The sequence below is a fragment of the Rhopalosiphum padi genome, chromosome 2, assembly GCF_020882245.1.
Source record: "Rhopalosiphum padi isolate XX-2018 chromosome 2, ASM2088224v1, whole genome shotgun sequence".
NCBI lineage: Eukaryota > Metazoa > Arthropoda > Insecta > Hemiptera > Aphididae > Rhopalosiphum > Rhopalosiphum padi.
In genome coordinates this window covers 42,075,746-42,095,303 of record NC_083598.1, presented here as the reverse complement: position 1 = coordinate 42,095,303, position 19,558 = coordinate 42,075,746, and the positions used below count along the sequence as shown (strand labels likewise).

Genomic DNA, 19,558 nt, shown 5'->3' with positions numbered 1-19,558 from the left:
ATTATCACCATTAAAAAAAGTTTATACTTATAATTAATATATCAGTTATTTAAAAATATATAATAATTATAATAATTAATAATACTATATAATATAATATATAATTGAACTTTTTTTTTCATAATTCATTCATATTTCATAACTTAAAAGTATGTAATATTTACCATTAATCATTAATATCAATTAAATGCTTTTAATAATAATAAATATAATATAATATTCGCATTAATTTCAAATATTTTTACTTTTTGTACAAACGGCCAAATAGGGGAATACCGGTTATATAAAATAATCAGTTCAGATATAAATTTATAATTTTTAATTTAAAATATAAAATATTATAATATACCTAGGTACAATATATTTTATAATTTACGTAAACGGTATTTATACTATTACGGCATTACCCGTGTAGCGTGTACGTATTTTCTTTATAATTATATCATAAATCCATTACTTCAATATTACTGATGACTGATGAGTGATGACTAGAATATTTTTCTGCTAAATGAAGTACAAACACTAAATTAAACTGAAATAAAAATAAATAATTGGTAATTGGAACAAAAAATTCTTTTCCTCATTGTACTGGTTACCGGGTATCGTTAAAAGAACGATTTTCAGAAATGTTGATGAATGGTTTTTGGTATACGACTTTATAAACTTTTGTTAATCGGTTACCGTCGTTACCGATGTCCGCTTTCCAAACCGTGAATAAATTAGATAACCGGTTTAGGGTTCTTAAAATTCACGGTTTTTAACGGTTTTCGTGAAAAACCGGTAAACGGTTTTAAGCCCTAAGAATAAGTTACAAATATTGAATAAAATTAACTGTAAACGTTAGTCATAATAATTTAAAATACGTGTGTTGACGTATTTTAAAAAGTTAAATAAAATTAACAGAGAAAAAGGTCTTATTATTTTAAAATACAAATCGGTTACCTCATCTTATACCTTAGACACTGACCACGGTTTCAACAGGGAAGTCGCTACAAAGACCAAAGAGGTAATATTAACAATTTATAATATAGTAATATGTAATTGATTTAATTTCGAGTCTTTTCAAATATTACAAATAAGTAGCACCCACCTAGCGGCTCTTACCGCGTTTACCCTCCCCCCCCCTCCCCGAGATATAAAAAAAAATAAGAAATTAAAGAAATACAAAATAATAATACGAGTATATAAATAAATAAATATAAAAAATATTTTTTATCATTAAAAAAATCGAATTTATACCTAAGTTTTTTTTTCTCTTACTTATAATACAATTTTAAAATGTATAACCAATATTATATAAAAATTAAATAAATAAATAAGTGTTCATATGATACATTGTAATTATACGCATAATTAAATTGTGTTAAAAAAAAAGTATATTTTTGTTTTGAAATCGTCGAAAATAGATGGGCACGGAAACCCTTTAAATTGTTTTTCTACGTAAATCGTGTCAAGGATTTGGCAGCTTCTTTGTAAATTCCAACGGGCATATGCAGCGCAGTCCTAAAGTTTTATCGTAGAAATAAAAAATATACACATAATATGTATACGCAGTAATTTTTTTTCTTTGCAGCAAGAGAAGAAAAACTATAAATCATTGCGACGTGTTATCGCGGTGTTCTCTTATTGTAAAACAACAGTTAATTTAATTTAAAATAAATAAGGAGAAAAGAAAGTTGCTATTTTCACGTATAGGTTAGGTTTATTCGTATAAAAAAAAAGTTGATGATGTTAAATTAGCTATATAGATAATAGTATTTATGAATTATTGAAAAAAAAAAACCACTATGCTTTTCAATAATAATTTTTTTCTTATTGTACGGTTTTTTGATTTGCGAATTTACTATCAATATACATTGCATAATTTTATACTTAGTATATTTATAATAATACTGCAAAAGTTAATACAAAACAAAAAGTACAATCAATATAACTAAAACTTAATTCCTACACAATATATAAAAAACAAAATATATTCTACACGTCTGGAAATCATATAACTACAAGCATAAAAAAATACAGACATGGCTATCTTTATTGAAAAGTATTTCTTAAATAAGTAATATACTTAAAAATATTATTTTTTTTGTTGCCTATGTATATAGAATGTATGTTATAGATTATTATCCCTACCACCACCACCACAAAAACATAAACTATAAAGGTAAAATAAGATAGATATTTCTATGTTTCAATGTAAATATTATATAATAATATCATGTTCAACTTACATATATTTTCTATGTACACAATAAAAATAAACTGTGCGTGTAACAAGTACGCGCGGATGAAGTGAAATTTCTTTCAATCATATTCATGCAATTGATATTAGGTGTGTATTGGAATAAAATAAAAATAATAAATTTTACAATTTTATTTTCAATAGAACTGTATTTGTTTATACAAAATGGCTCCTAAACGGCTGGACCGATTTGTATGAATTTTCGGTCGTGATGGCCTGACCGTAACCGACCGCCGTTTTTTTTTACCCTCTGTAAAGAAGTTTCACTTCAATAAAAAAAATTTTAAAAATAGAATAAAATATTTACGTTATAATAGTATAACGTACTATTACTAAACTATACGTTATTTATATACTCATATATTAACCATATTTATTATATATATTATATATTTATTCATATAAATTATTTTTTATTTTCCGGGCAAATAGAAATTACAAGTAAGTTTATAATAATTAAACTATAAAATTATATTAATCATTATAATTTCTAGAGTAGCTAATAGTATTGAATTACAGACTGAAGCTCAAAATGTATAAGTAGATCTTAAAATCAATAAAGAAATATGCTGATGGCTGCAAGCAGGTTGAAAATCAAAAGAAGTTAACTAAAAACCCAGTGGTAATGTGCCTATATTGGAAGATACATTATACGATAGGATTTTTAAAACATGTTTACGCCCATTGTTATGCTTATATTATATATGTATTCAAATTCTGATTTTTACATAGTATTTACATTGTTTTTTAACAACTTGAAGTTACGTAAACATCAGAATTTGAATATATATATATAATTTAAACATAAAAATGGGCGTAAACATGTTTTAAAAATCCTATCGTATAATGTATCTTCCAATATAGGCACATTACCACTGGGTTTTTAGTTAACTTCTTTTGATTTTCAACCTGCTTGCAGCCACCAGCATATTTCTTTATTGATTTTAAGATCTACTTATACATTTTGAGCTTCAGTCTGTAATTCAATACTATTAGCTACTCTAGAAATTATTACGATTAATATAATTTTATAGTTTAATTATTATAAACTTACTTGTAATTTCTATTTTTCCGGAAAATAAAAAATAATTTATATGAATAAATATATTCAATTTAGATTGAATAAGTGGGGAATGTGTGAACGGCGCGTTATGGTTAATGGGGAACCACAATCTCTCGGCGAACCGCAGTGTGCAATTATCAAGAGTGTTGAGTGTGCAATTCACAGAGACCCCGGTTTTGAGGGGCCCCTAGAATTTAGATTAAAAATTTCATGTACGATATTCCTACTATAATCTGTAATATACACATATTATATTATTTGTTTTAATATAATAAATAATTTTGTCTTTACTCTCGTGAATTTAGAGAATAATTCAAATTACGAGTACCTATGTGAGAAACCAGTTAAGTGTATCGTAATGCAGACAATACACTAATATACAGTATAGGTACCGGAATGCAAGTATGAGTATAGACACGAACGTACACGTGAAAAGCTAAAATGTAATCAATAAAAATATTGAACACTGCAGTACCTATTTTGCCTATACTAAACGCCGGTAACAATATGTATGCACATGATATTAGTATGTAAAACAATATAATATTATATTTTGTATTAATAGTTTTATTTTTTATACACCTCATTTTTATTAGTATCGCCTAGAAATGTATGCTGTCGTTAAGCAGTAATTTTCATTTTATATCAATGATATCTATTATAATACTTGTATCTATACAACAATATTGTAATAAATAATTAATAAATAAATGTAATAAAATTAATAAAAATTTAAAATTGTAACCCTTGTGTTTATATTTTATCCTGTACCGGTTGACTATGAATGCAATCTGAAGTGTGGCAATCGATGATTCGCTGAACTCTTCAATAAATAATCTCTGATGAGCAGAGGGATCAATCATTAAGAAAATAGCCAAAAACGAGAAATCCAGGAAAAGACCAAGAGGCAGAGATAGCACGATATAGTTGAGAGAGATTTGAAGAAAATCAACCCATTACTGGTTATGAAAGAAGCGTCGGATAAATTGAGATGGAAAAGAGTGTAGAAAGTGTAGTCCTAAACGGACTTTTATAAACCTTAGAAGAAGAATAAATCTTATCAGCTAAATTACTTTTAATAATATGGTATCATTACATGTAAATTTGTTTCAATTGTATTCGTTATTTTTGGCTTAGGGATGAATATTATTAATATTTTTAATATTCTCAATCAATCGATCAAAAAAGTATAATTGTTTGATAGCCCTAAAATCGATTACCAAAAAAAATGTGGAACTTACAATATTGTTCTATGCTTACATAAATAATGACTGGTGATAATTTCCACATTTCTTAACTATCGTGATATTCATATTAAACGTGATTTGTTTAAAAACTAATTTATTACGTACCTAGGTAATATACAATAGTGAATTTCTTGTCTCAAATAGTGTAATACGACTAAGTTTTATGACCCCATTTGTGTGTTCTCTATATTATATATATAAAACTAAAATAACAAATTAAGAAAAAACTTTTTGGTTGAACAAAGTTAAATGAACATTTTTTGAAATTTATAATATAAATGTGCTTTCCAAATATGTCTTTTTGATTAAGTTATGTACACTTTTTTAACAATAATTAATCATATAATAGGTATTATCTTATTAGAATATTAAATTATATAATTTAAAGTGCGTATAATTAATCAATTATACAAAAAAAGTTTTTTTAGACTTTTTAGTTTTAAACTGAGAATAATAGAATATTATATTATGTGAAGTCAACCTATGATTTTCAATGGTATTACATTTTCACTTGTTTAAAAAATTCTTTATTCGGGGTGTATAAAACTTGTGGGTGGTTAAGTTATTCATCAAAATATTATTGGCTCTTTCTGCAGTGAAGTATATTATGAAGTTATATTCATAAATAGGGCCGGGACTTCTAGGAGTTTGCATGTTTTTAAATAATCATTAAAAACATAGCTAAGTAATATAGAAATTTGTTTCATAACAATACAAGTTTATATTTAAAATTTATATAGCTACATATTTTGCATATTTGATCATTTTATAAGTGCATATTTGACAATTATATTTTATATGAAGGAATAAATTTTTTAATTTTATAAAAAAAACTTAATTTTAAATAGATTTCCTGGACTGGATATAAATATTTTAAAATTAGTGCTTGTGTTTTTCTAGTCGATCACTATAATTGAATTGTTACTTATCGGTACACCATACACGTGATTCCTGATAATGATACTAAAATAAAAATAATATATCGAATATTTTAAATGGACAAAATGAATCTATGGACGGATTGCCTGTAGATATTAGTAGTAGTAACCTACCATTTTTTAAGTTTGCACCAATAAGTTCCGTAGACGTGGAACGTTTCTTTTCTAAATATAAAAATATTTTGGCTGATAACAGGCGATCATTAAAATTTCCCAACTTAAGAAAATATTCTATAGTCCAATGTCATGTTCAAGGTAATTAGTACTATATTAAAAATAGAAAAAATGTATTCAATTTAATTTGTTTCTAAAATTATTTTAAATTTTTTATTTTAAACAAAAACTCAACATAAGAATCATAAGATGAAAACAAATCTGAAAAAAAGAATATAATTATCTCAAATATCTATCATATCTAAAAATATTACTATTATCTATTACTAATTTAATTAATTATTACAAATATAATTTTTTTTTAATTCATATTTTAATAACATATTTATTGATTCTTTAGGGCATAAATGCATGCATATTTTAAGTTTTTTAAGGGCATGATGTCCCTATAGCCCTATTCATAAATAATATTGTGTCATACATTCGCGCATAAGTATTAATATATTATATTATTACCTATATTAATCATTGATACCAGTACACGACAATTAAGTCGAGGAAAATCGTTCGTTATGATATCATATCCTACAATGAGTGATCGACGGGCGGTATGCCTAACCATATAGTATATCTAGGTACTAAACAGGTATAGCGTATAAATACGATCCCTTGGAGAACGACGCACGCCTGTTGTAGAGGTGTAGGTACACATATAATATAATATAGCATATATACATATGTGTATATATAACGTATAAATCAAAAATTTTAATTTACCCATCCTTAATTTCTGCAGCAGGCCACCTCCACCCCATATTTTCGTCGGTAAAAACACGAGTCGCACTCACGCTTGTGTGTGTATTAGTCTGTATTTGTGTGTATAATTAACATTTATATCCAGACCGCGAGAGAATGGGAATATATCGTACGATTAACACGTTGTTCGGGTGGTTTTTTTTTTATTTTTCGTTAGCCTTCGTTAGTTTTATATACGCAATAATAAATTATTACCGTACCTCTATATTATGATGGTACAGGTACGCGCAGCGCATATACACATATATACTTCCCTCGGCAATAGCTAAAATTAAAAAATAATAAAATGAAACCGTAGGTATAGCAAAATATTCAACCACTTTAATAAATATTGGATACAAAAAGTACATATCTAGATATATGATTATGGTTGTATATATAAGTATTTACCTGTGTGCAGACATTTAACAGTTGTGGCGTACTCAAAATAGTGGGGGATTATGGCTCCCCGTCATTGAAATGTTAACTTTATAAGATGTTTTCATTAAAATGTAGTCTAATAAAATAATTATAAATTATATTAAATAAAATATAAAATTATGATTTACGATAAAAATTAACAATTTTAAAACGCCCATAACTTTCTGTAAAATTAAAATATCAAAAAATACCTATTTTGAGGCCCAAAAGATATAATATATCCGTACTTTTAAATTTTATTATATGTCAAATACGCACTATAATATGAAAAATAACAGATTAAAATGAAATATTCCGAACATACAATTTGCTATGTTTTACGTTTGTAAGGCGGAGATAACAGTATATAATACGTGTGAGAAGTGAGTAAACGTTTTCTTAACAAGATAATACAATATGGTCACGCGGATCCATGGATGTATCCAAATAAATTGAACCATGGATAGTTCATTTTTTTAATAGTTTTACTTTAACTAGAACTACAAAATAAAAAAATCTACGAGACTAGGATGATGCATTTTACTCCTATCGAGAGCCTGAACAATCGTTTCTTAATCGCAGACTCATTGGTATATTTTTCGTTCATCTATACCGGAACCATAGGCACAACTAAACCAATATTTTTAGGAGTACATAAATTGTGAAAAGCTCCTAATACGTATCGGTGACCTGTTCTTTGCTTGTAAACAAATCACTAATCAGTATTGTAAATTGTAATGGATATTCTATTAACAATCATTTTCATTATTTTAGTAGATATATATTATATGCTTAAAAAAACCTTATTTTTTACAATATTATTCAAATCTCGCCAACTAAACATGTCGGCGTTTATCTCAAACATTTTCTAGAATTTTGCCCGCACAAAACATGTACATGGCTCTGATTAATGGGTGCCAATTATTATTAAAGGCATTTCATGTGACGGCTCACAGGACAATATTTTTGCCTGCCTCTTTTACGATCAAACTGCGGTCATAAATCATAACGCTTAGTAATTTATGTACACACACATAGTACGTTAGCTATACGCTAGTTGCAAATGGCCCAATAGCCAATTTGCGTGGATTATTCCAGTTTAAACCTGTTCCACTCCTCGACGAAAAACTAAATTGACATCAATAATAATATTAATATAGTAACATAGTAATATTAGTATTAATATGTTAAATGTAATTTCTGTGAAGTTTGCATTTCCATTGTATTATTTTGATTTTTAGCGTATAAATAAAATTCACTCAATCGACATTATTATTTAATACTGTGCGTGATGTTTATTTGTATTATAATATAATATTATGTTTATATAAGTAATAATAGTTGTAACGAGAAATAGTTATATAGCACACTACCACGGCAATAATACTACTACCACCACCAGTGGAGTATACCGGAACTAAAAATTACGCTACGCGCATCACAACAATACATCATGCGCGCACCAGATCGCGTTAACAAGCGATTCTGTATAAACAGCTAGCGTGGTCGGCATTTTTATAATACTTAAAAGCCGTCCACGGCGTACATTTCGTAATCAGCATCACAGTTACATTCTAGCAAAAGCCTAATGCTAATTCACAGCCTCACAAGTTACCTACGAATCGTAGTAATACGGCAAAAGACCATATTGGCTACCCGGATAACTGTCACCGAGGAGACCACACGACTAGGCATAAATACAGCCCGTCGATCGATAATAAGACACCTCCCACCTTCCAGTTCCCTCCCGACCGATAAGTCATATTACGACGGAGATGATATAGCGGAGTACATTTGATGTGTACTAATGCCCTGTATCGTTGTCTCCATACTGATATGACTGTCGATCTGTATCGCAAGCTACCGATAACTTAACGCCGCCGCCGATAGGAGTCCAGCCAAGCCGCGACCCATCCGCCGACAATCAGACACTGCAGCCCAGAGGACCATTGCCACAGCCCAGGAACAGTACGACGCCGCCGATAGGAGTCAAGCCAAGCCGCGACCCATCCGCCAAGACGCCGAGTACACCTGACAATCGTCCCTATCCCACTGTCACTGTTTTTGTATACGGACTATGGTAATACCATAGTATACTACCTATACAAAAATATATGCTTTTTCCTCCATACTTCCCCCAGTAGTATTGTGTACGGACTACGGCAGTACCGTAGTAGTATACCTACACAATATTATTTGGATCAACCAATCCATCCTCCCCTCAGGTTATACACCCGGACACCGTGAGTTAATATTATATATATATATATATGTGTCATCTGTGTTGTGTATCGTATTTACTTTTATTATATGCTAAAAGCAAATTAATCTAACAAAAGAAAATAATGTAATTTATAATTAATTATTGTAAAGATTATATTACTTAAATAAAGTATACGGATTTGACGCTCTAAAACGGAAAGTTTAGTAGTGTAAGTCATTTCGTTACAATTGGCGCCCAACGTGGGGCTCGATTTGGAAGAAAATTCTACTTCGACTCCGAGATCTTCACCATTTTACAAAGAAGAAAAAAAAAAAAAAAAAAAAAACTACATCTTTAAAAATGCCACCGAAAAGGCAGACAATCAATGAAGAAACATTCCAAACATTCAAAAAAGAAATCGAAAGGAATAGTCAATTTCTGGTACAACAACTATTAAAAAAGATAAACGATAATGAAGAAAACTACAATAAAAAGATCAAAAATATTAAAGAAGATTACGATGAAAAAATCGAAAAACTTAAAAAAGAAGTACGAGAAATCAACAATAAAAATCAAAATAATATGACACGTGTGGAGGAGCATAACGTACGGAACTCCAACATAGAAATATCAAAACCGACATTTTATGGCAATCAAAAAGATCAACACCCGATAGATTTCTTACAAAATTTAGAAGAATATTTCAAAGTCAAACAAATAAGCAGAGAAGAAAGACTGATCGTCATGCGAGACTGTCTCAAGAACGCTGCAAATAATTGGTACTTAACAATCAAATTTCAAATTAAAAATTACTCTGAGTTTAGAGATGCGTTTATTGATGAATTTTGGTCGAGAGAAATACAAATTCAGACATGGAGTAGTTGTCTCAACACATCACATGTACCAAATAATACTACATACAGAGAACACTTCTCACAATGGGCATCCCGACTACGTCACCTACAAGTCCCACAATTATCAGAAGAAGAAATAGTAAGGAATATAGCGAGTCATTACCCAGGGTATCTCAGAGCAATATTGGTATCTCTACCAGAAAAATCAATTTTCAACGCCATGAAAATACTTAGTACCGAGGAAAATCGTAAAGAAAGACCCGAGACAGCAAATACAGAAAACAGTACCAGCAACCAGCCACCGAGGAACAACAATTGGAGAAGTTCTGGCAGTGAGAGAAATCCAAGACACGACCAGCCACGAAACAACTGGAATGGCCAACCACAACACAACAATCATAGTCACCCACAAAGAAATTGGAATCAAAGGGGACAACAGAGAGAAAACGGCAGCGACCAGCCACAAATCAACCAAGTCAGTGTAGATGCGATAGAAGAAGTAAACGAAAGAAATGACAACCTACACACGTCACATGCCGTCAATAGTATACCCACTAATAATAGAATGATTAGCCCATATATACAATGTGAAATTGAAGGTGAGTCGATGCAGCTATTAGTTGACACTGGAGCAACAATTAGTGTTCTAACAAAAGAAATCGTGGACCGGATTATTCAAAACAACAACCGCGTACCAATGTTACCGATCAGTGGAGTCCAAATAAGTAACGCTATCGGGAAAAAGATATGCAAAATATCTAAACAAATTTTTTGTGAATGCAAGATGGGACCAGCGACCATTTTCGCGAACTTTGTGCAAGTGGAAAACTTAAACGAGAAGGGAATAATCGGGGCAGACGTTCTACGACAATACAATACGCAAATAAATTTCAGTAATAGAACAGTGACATGGAACATAAATCAAACAATTTACCATACACCATTTGCGAACATTGAACCAAAAGTCATAACTGAGGATCATCAAATGAATAGGATACAGATCACTAGCAATGATGACGAGAACAACCAACACCTGGGGGACGAGCAGCGATTAGAATTTGCCCAGCTGTTGGACCAGTATCGACATATATTTTCCGACCGTCCAGGAAAAATTGAACAATATCAATGTCGAATAAAAGTCAAAGAAGGGGAGCCAGTCTACCAGAGACCGTACCCTATACCAATGTCCAAGGTCGAAAAAATGGATAGAGAAATACAACGAATGTTGGAATGGGGTATAATAGAAAAGTCTACATCACCGTGGTCTTCACCAGTAGTTGGTGTCGAGAAGAAAAATGGGGATATCCGAGTCTGTATTGATGCGAGAAAGGTCAATCAGCGTATTATACCAGACCGAGAATGTCCTAGTAATATAGAAGAAATCTTGCTGAAATTTGAAGGAGCACAATACCTAAGTTCTATCGATCTCACAGCTGGATATTGGCAATGCCCGCTACAACAGGAATGCAGAGAAATCACGGCATTTTTATACCGTGGGAGGAACTATCAGTACAAAGTACTACCATTTGGATTGGTGAATTCAATAGCTGAATTCCAAAAGATGTTGGATAAAGTTTTGGGACCAGAAATATTAAACTTTGTAGCCATCTACGTGGACGATATACATATCATGTCAAAGAATTTTCCCGAACACTTGGAACATCTGTCACAAATTTTTCAAAAGTTCAGCGAACATAATATAACGATCAACGCATCAAAATCACATTTTTTTCAGTCGCAAGTACTATTTTTGGGTCACGTCATATCCAAGGACGGTATCCAGATGGATCCGAACAAAGTTAGAACGGTTCAAAATTTTCAACCACCACAGAACCGAAAGCAGATCCAAGCATTTTTGGGATTCATAAATTTCTATAGAAAATATATTCGGGACCTTTCGGAGATGACATCGCGGCTGAGTGAATTGTTAAAAAAGGGGACTCCCTGGAGATGGACCGACCAGCACCAAGCTTCGTTCATAGAAATAAAAAAGGCATTTTTGGAAGATATAATCATACAATATCCAGACTTTCAGGAATGTTTCTATTTGTCCACTGATGCATCCCGCACAGCCATCGGTGCGGAACTCTTCCAATTAGACAAAGAGGGCAGACATAGAACTCTAGGGTTCATAAGTCGGACACTGAAAGATCCTGAGAAGAACTACCACACCACGGAACTAGAACTATTAGCGATAGTCTTTGCATGCAAGAAGTTCCGGAACCACATATTAGGATATCCAATAAAGGTACTAACAGATCATAAAGCGCTCGTGTTCTTGAAACAATGTCAATTATTAAATGCAAGACTCACCCGATGGTCTATCTTTCTACAAGAATTCAATCTCGAAATTATACACATACCCGGTAAGGAAAATATCGGTGCTGACACGCTGACCCGATATCCACAGGGCGACCAAGATTTTGAACAGCAGAATTGTATAAACATTGTTATAAACAAATTAATGTTACACCAATACAGCCGTGAACTACAGAGTCAATTCAAACGCTTGCATGAAATACAGAATCAAGATCCAAGACTACGTTGTATCATTAACCGACTACAAAACAAACCAGACAAGTATTTCATTATGCATAGGAACTTACTATTTTCCATTGAGCGGAACAACAATTATCGAGTTATGGTCCCAGATGTAATAAGTGACCAGTTGATCAAGGAAACACACATCCATTTTGGACACATGGGAGCATATAAGACCTATCACATACTAAGGAATAACTACCAACTTCATAACATGTATATTAGGATAAAGAAATTCACTAAATCATGTGAACTATGTCAAAAAAGCAAAGTCAACAATCAAACAGCAAGAGGACCTACTATATCCACAATACTAGCTGAACCTAAACACACCATATCACTAGACCTAATGGGACCATTGCCCAGGGGACAGTTGGGTATGAAATACATTCTAGCGCTAGTTGATATTTTTTCAAAACATGTTAAGTTATATGCCATCCGTCGTGCTAACACGGACACCATACTCAACAAGGTTTTACATGATTATCTACCGAAACATGGACCAATTAAGAGAATATTGACAGACAATGGAACTCAATTTACAAGTAGTAAGTGGACAGAACAATTACAAGTTATAGGAATTAAGACGTCACTCACAACGATCTACCATCCAGAGAGTAACCCAATAGAAAGAGTCAACCGCGAAATAGGGAGAATTCTGCGGGCTTATTGCTCTCACAAACATACCACGTGGGTGAAATGGCTGGACAACATTGAATATTGGCTAAACAATACTACACACCAGTCAACCGGATTCACACCCACACAAATATTGACGGGGAAGAAACCGTCCTTAAGCATCGATAAGTTTATACCACGACCAATGGATGAACCGGTATCAGACATCAATGTCATAATAGAATTGGCAAAGAGTCGTCTACAGAAAAGAGCGGAACAGCGTAACCAAATCAAGGATCAGAAAAAAAGGTTTCCCACGTACCAGGTGGGACAACAGGTGTTGGTCAAGGAGCATAAACTATCTTCAGGCACCGATAAAGAAATACATAAATTCTTTTTACTTTATCGAGGGCCATATATTATCAGTCAAGTCTATGACAATAATACACTAGTCATCACGGATGATCAAGAGAAACCGCAGATACAAAACTTCAAAAATGTCAAGCTGTACGTTCCTCCCGACCCAGGGAAAACGGAAACAGGGAAAGAGCAATGAAATAAAATAAAATAAATGTTTGTGTGTCTATATGTCTGTGTGCAGGTGGTGGGTATATACTCGATGTCACATATTTACTTGTTCGTATTATTAGATGTACCCAAAACAGGAGGAGCACACACCAAATCGACATCAAGGCTACAAACATAATCGTACTAAGTGGTTGGACCAACTGCTAGAAACTAGGTACCAGGAACTTTTTGGTGACGACCATCTAGCCGAAGACATTCCACTAGTCAATCAACTGAATCAGGAAAATAATAACCAAATCAACGTATTACAAGCGACCACGTTACCTATTGACAAACAGTACGAACGAGCCATGGCTGAATATCAGCGAGAGAAGGAAGCCGAGATTACCAAATACAACTTCCAAGTCGCTATGGATTTCCCACTCACGCTGCAATGCCAACCTATCGTCAGCACGCCATCCGAGGTGTCAGCTATGACCGATGAAACTATCGAAATGACCATTAGCCCTCAAGAAGAAATGGAGATTATTGGAGAAAGTAGAGAACCCGAAGTCGGCGTACAAGGTGAGAATAGACGACAACAGAAAAGGAAGAGTTGGGCGTATCGGAGGAAGCTGAAGCATCAGGCCAGAAAGAAAAAGGAATAAGCAAAACCCCATCACAATACTATCATCAACACAACAGTCAATACGTACAAAATTTTATTTTTATAACTATTCTCTCCTCTCTTGGTTTTAAATCATTTTATTTTAATGTCGCACAAGAAAGAACAAAATGATTTAAAAAGGGGACAATGTAACGAGAAATAGTTATATAGCACACTACCACGGCAATAATACTACTACCACCACCAGTGGAGTATACCGGAACTAAAAATTACGCTACGCGCATCACAACAATACATCATGCGCGCACCAGATCGCGTTAACAAGCGATTCTGTATAAACAGCTAGCGTGGTCGGCATTTTTATAATACTTAAAAGCCGTCCACGGCGTACATTTCGTAATCAGCATCACAGTTACATTCTAGCAAAAGCCTAATGCTAATTCACAGCCTCACAAGTTACCTACGAATCGTAGTAATACGGCAAAAGACCATATTGGCTACCCGGATAACTGTCACCGAGGAGACCACACGACTAGGCATAAATACAGCCCGTCGATCGATAATAAGACACCTCCCACCTTCCAGTTCCCTCCCGACCGATAAGTCATATTACGACGGAGATGATATAGCGGAGTACATTTGATGTGTACTAATGCCCTGTATCGTTGTCTCCATACTGATATGACTGTCGATCTGTATCGCAAGCTACCGATAACTTAACGCCGCCGCCGATAGGAGTCCAGCCAAGCCGCGACCCATCCGCCGACAATCAGACACTGCAGCCCAGAGGACCATTGCCACAGCCCAGGAACAGTACGACGCCGCCGATAGGAGTCAAGCCAAGCCGCGACCCATCCGCCAAGACGCCGAGTACACCTGACAATCGTCCCTATCCCACTGTCACTGTTTTTGTATACGGACTATGGTAATACCATAGTATACTACCTATACAAAAATATATGCTTTTTCCTCCATACTTCCCCCAGTAGTATTGTGTACGGACTACGGCAGTACCGTAGTAGTATACCTACACAATATTATTTGGATCAACCAATCCATCCTCCCCTCAGGTTATACACCCGGACACCGTGAGTTAATATTATATATATATATATATGTGTCATCTGTGTTGTGTATCGTATTTACTTTTATTATATGCTAAAAGCAAATTAATCTAACAAAAGAAAATAATGTAATTTATAATTAATTATTGTAAAGATTATATTACTTAAATAAAGTATACGGATTTGACGCTCTAAAACGGAAAGTTTAGTAGTGTAAGTCATTTCGTTACATAGTATATACACATTTTTAATGTCTTTGTTGAGTTTATTTACTATAATATGGGAGTGAAAAGAGTAGGTGGCGTAAATATTATTTATTCGACGATTGCCAGAAAATCGACAATTCTCGTTCAAATGCCAGCTGTAACAGTATAGCAGCAGTCCTGTCGGCTTTCGTCGACTTTTTCACCGCGTTTACTTCGCCAGACGCCCAGATGGTTCTAAATTTAAGCGTGAATGAAATTGTTGACACGCGCTCACCACCACTGACGTGTGATATGACATACATATTAAATTTTACATAAATCATAAAATATTGTACAAAACTATTATTGTTATACTATAAAAATAGTTTAATGCACTATACATCAATATGAATAATGTGATGTGTCTCGATAATAATTAAAACGATAATATTAGATTGCTATTATTATATATATATATATATATACGATGGTTTACATTGATCTTGTAATGTATTTTTTCATTTATTTTAATAACGTAGTGCACATGAAGAATTTCACGGCATAGAATATCAATAGGTATAAATGTATAATAAAATTAAAATTTATAATGATCGTCTTTTGTTTTATTATATATATATATTTTAATTCAAGATAAATATAATATATAATATATAGGTAAAAAAACGGTTATCGAAAAAAAAAAACAAGTAGGATATTTAATAATAATGCCGCGTGGAAACAATATAATATATAATGGGACATAATTCATGCGTTATTTTAAAACCATTTACACACATACCGCTCAGATAATATTATTTTAATAATAATTACGATAATACGACACACACACCATAATAACAATAGTAGTATAATAACCGCTTTCAACGACCTACACCTCGACTTGCAGATGATAAATCGCAACGCATTACTCTATTTATAAATGTGTGTACATAACATAATATATCATATCAATTATTATTATTATATTATATTATATTAACTCGTGTAGTGTAATTATTTGCCGATGATGATCTTCCTGCCAGCGCCAATGTTTTGGCCCGCTTGCGTGGCGCCCTTGTTTTGTCCAGCCTGTAACCCGATGATGGTTTGACCGGCCTTAAGTGTTTCCTCGGAGAATTCACGTTTAGCTTCCTCGGAAGGTTTTGGTCCCAAGTAAGGTCCTTTCCATTCCGCGTGTCTGTACGTCTACACGATCAACAGTATCATATAAGTACATTATAGTCATTGAACGCGCATAATATATAATACTATGTATATAGTCTATTCCGTTTTAGAATTATACTATTCACGCGACAATGTCGAAAGTAATATTATTTAATGGTCGGCTTTCTCACCTCACGGCCCAGAGCGTACAACGTCATTATGACTTGGGAGAAGTCCTTGCACTCCCACAGGTCGACGGTCTGAAAAACGTCAATGTCGGCGACTCCGTATGCTTTGATGGCCTTTTGGAAACTGCAAGTGCGAAAACACATTATAAACGATTACGATATCGCGTAGGTATATAGTTTTATATGGTTAAACACTGGCTAAAAATAAAACGCTGCGTATCACATAGTATTTCGATCAAAAATCTGTCACCCCTGTCGTCGATTGTATTATACAGCGAACACACCCTCTCGCTAGCAAATCGTTTACGCCTCTTTTCGGCCGTCGTAACAGCAACACCGTTTACACAATTACACCGTCTTCGTCGCGGTTAACGTAAATCGTGATTCTTTATACAGACACATATAAACTTATACATAATATATATATATATATATATCGTACAAGTATATGATGTCGATGTGTAAAGTACGCGACGCTCAGATGCCATACTTATATAATATTATGTATTATCGATAAATGATTATAATACGATGTCGACATCGATATATATATATATACTTTGCTATAATATTATATATAGATATACAAGCGGTGCGCGTTCGTTGGTATATATGCATATATAATATACGACAGACTTCGCACCTATAACTTGTAAGACTTGAAGTATAGAAACTTCTTGCCCGCCACACCCGAGCACAACTCCCATATTGTATAACGTTATATATTATTATTATGTACGCGCTGCACTTTATGATTTATGACTCGAAAAACTTTCGCGCGTAACGTCGCTCTGCAGAGACGCGCTTAAAAGTTTATCTCACCGCGTGTATATAAACGTGTATAAAAGTTTGCGCTGCTGCGAGAACTCTAAACGTTAAAATTTACTTAACGTGACACTATACACTATATACGCTCCCGAAATTATAAATGCACGCGCGGTCCCAGAATAAATAACACCTCGTAAAATTATTGTTTCAACCGTCCAGGCTGCTTTGTGGTCGGTTCGTATTCAGTACGTGTATATTCAATAATTTTGTATGGAATATAGATAAATATTTAAATATTTTATATTACTCGCGAAGAGGGAAAAAAAATAAAATTTGATGTCAGAAAATGTGCGTTCGAAACGTTTATGGATATAAGAACGCGAGTTCTCTCACCGAAAACTCTTCAAAAATATATCGCGATGTTTGTATTTCGCGCTACAGCAGCGGCGTAAGATTAGTCGAGATTTGTTCATTATACATTTATACAATCGGTCTATACTCAAAAAACGAATAATATTTCATTTTCGACTGTTATTGTCTGTTGTATCTATCGGTCACGATTCCAAACACGTGTATAAACACGTGCACACCTAGTAATATAATAATAATATAGTATAGTTTTCTACAGCAAAGAAGTTCGTGGATGAGATGGCTCAAAGAGATTCTTACCACCCCCTTCGTCCAACAACCACCCGTGATTACCTCCGATTCGGAGTAGGGACACACAGAAACAACACGACGCCAAAAGTTAAACGAATTGTCTACACGCCGTTTAATTAGTATTGATGGTCGCCATTGTCACCCCCGGATTGTGTATACTTTATACATAGCTGTTTTCGAATATGATATATAAGTACAATAATATGTACAACAAGAATGTTCTGCAAAAGTTTGCTTGTAATATATTGTATTTACTCATATTCAAAATACAAGATTTTTGATTAATTGGCGTATTTACGGTGTACGCATAATAATATTATATATTGTACACGGATGGGGTGGATTTCCCATAATGTTATTGGCTTTATGCGGTGAAAAAATCAAGACACGTGGGACACTGTTCTAGTTTGATTATGATGTCATTATGTTATATTTTATATTGTGTACACTGCGAAATGAAATCGTATGCTGTATAACGATGAATCGATCGAAGAACTTAATTTTTGATCTACGTAAATCTATATTGTTGATATTCAATTACAGGAATCGAATCAAAAAATTGTCTTAGAGTAGTTTTTTCGGTGCAAGAATAAAAACTAAACACGTCAAACCACTTTAACTGGATATATATCTACACGGTTTTTATATTCGAAAGCGAACGGTCTCGTGAAAAAAAAAATTTGAATGAAAAATATTCTGTTTAAAAACTGTAATGCATGACTCACATGTTAATGTTTTCCATCATTTTGAATTGTCCACCGGTAGTGTTGTATTTGGTTACACTTCCGGGGCTAATGGTGTTGATGAGTTTGCACAGTACTTGGCCATCTTTGATGTATTCTTCCAATGGAAAACCTTTGGGGAATTTATATCCCAACACTGCTTCCATCCATTCCTGGGCTTCCTTTTCTTGTTGGGGGTCTCGCTTGGAAGCGAGCTGTGTCGGGTAAAAAAAAAATTAAAATCGTTTTACACATTATTATATACCTATCTTAACTTTAATATCACCATTGATATTCACGACAATATACTAATATATATATTATATGATATTGTATGTAATTACGCTATAACGAAGATATTTTATAATATTTAGGACGACTTACTTTAGCGCGAACGGCACGTTCCAAAGACATGAGTATTACGAGGATACACACGTTGCAATAACAAAGAAAATATGCGTAATCGCGGAGGAACAGGTGGACGTCTGTTCGAGCTTTGGCTGACGGACGAAAATTGAAAGTCGCTCGAAACCGTAGTCGCTTTATATACGCTCACGGGTGCGGCGGCAACTGGAGATATCTAACTCGGAAATAGATCCATACTGGCCATACTGTGTGTATATTAATACGTTTATAG

The 19,558-nt window shown here is 33.2% G+C and overlaps 1 protein-coding gene across 1 annotated transcript; it reads right to left on the bottom strand.

The window, feature by feature from the left end:
- Nucleotides 1–16,020: 16,020 nt before the first annotated feature.
- On the bottom strand, nucleotides 16,021–19,467 carry LOC132920519 (muscle-specific protein 20). The gene is made up of 4 exons (XM_060982976.1): nucleotides 19,306–19,467; nucleotides 18,925–19,136; nucleotides 16,775–16,895; nucleotides 16,021–16,625 (listed from the first exon to the last, which is right to left on the bottom strand). Exons 1-4 carry the CDS (start codon nucleotides 19,333–19,335, stop codon nucleotides 16,434–16,436), a joined length of 555 nt encoding a protein of 184 aa, XP_060838959.1. The 5' UTR covers nucleotides 19,336–19,467; the 3' UTR covers nucleotides 16,021–16,433.
- Between the last annotated feature and the right edge of the window lie 91 nt (nucleotides 19,468–19,558).

Coding starts and splice junctions, on each gene's coding strand:
- LOC132920519 (XM_060982976.1), bottom strand. CDS start 19,335: ATGTCTTTGGAACGTGCCGTTCGCGCTAAA. Junction 16,896..18,924: donor ATGATGGAAAACATTAACAT/GTGAGTCATGCA, acceptor TCGCACTTGCAG/TTTCCAAAAGGCCATCAAAG. Junction 16,626..16,774: donor TGTACGCTCTGGGCCGTGAG/GTGAGAAAGCCG, acceptor TTGATCGTGTAG/ACGTACAGACACGCGGAATG.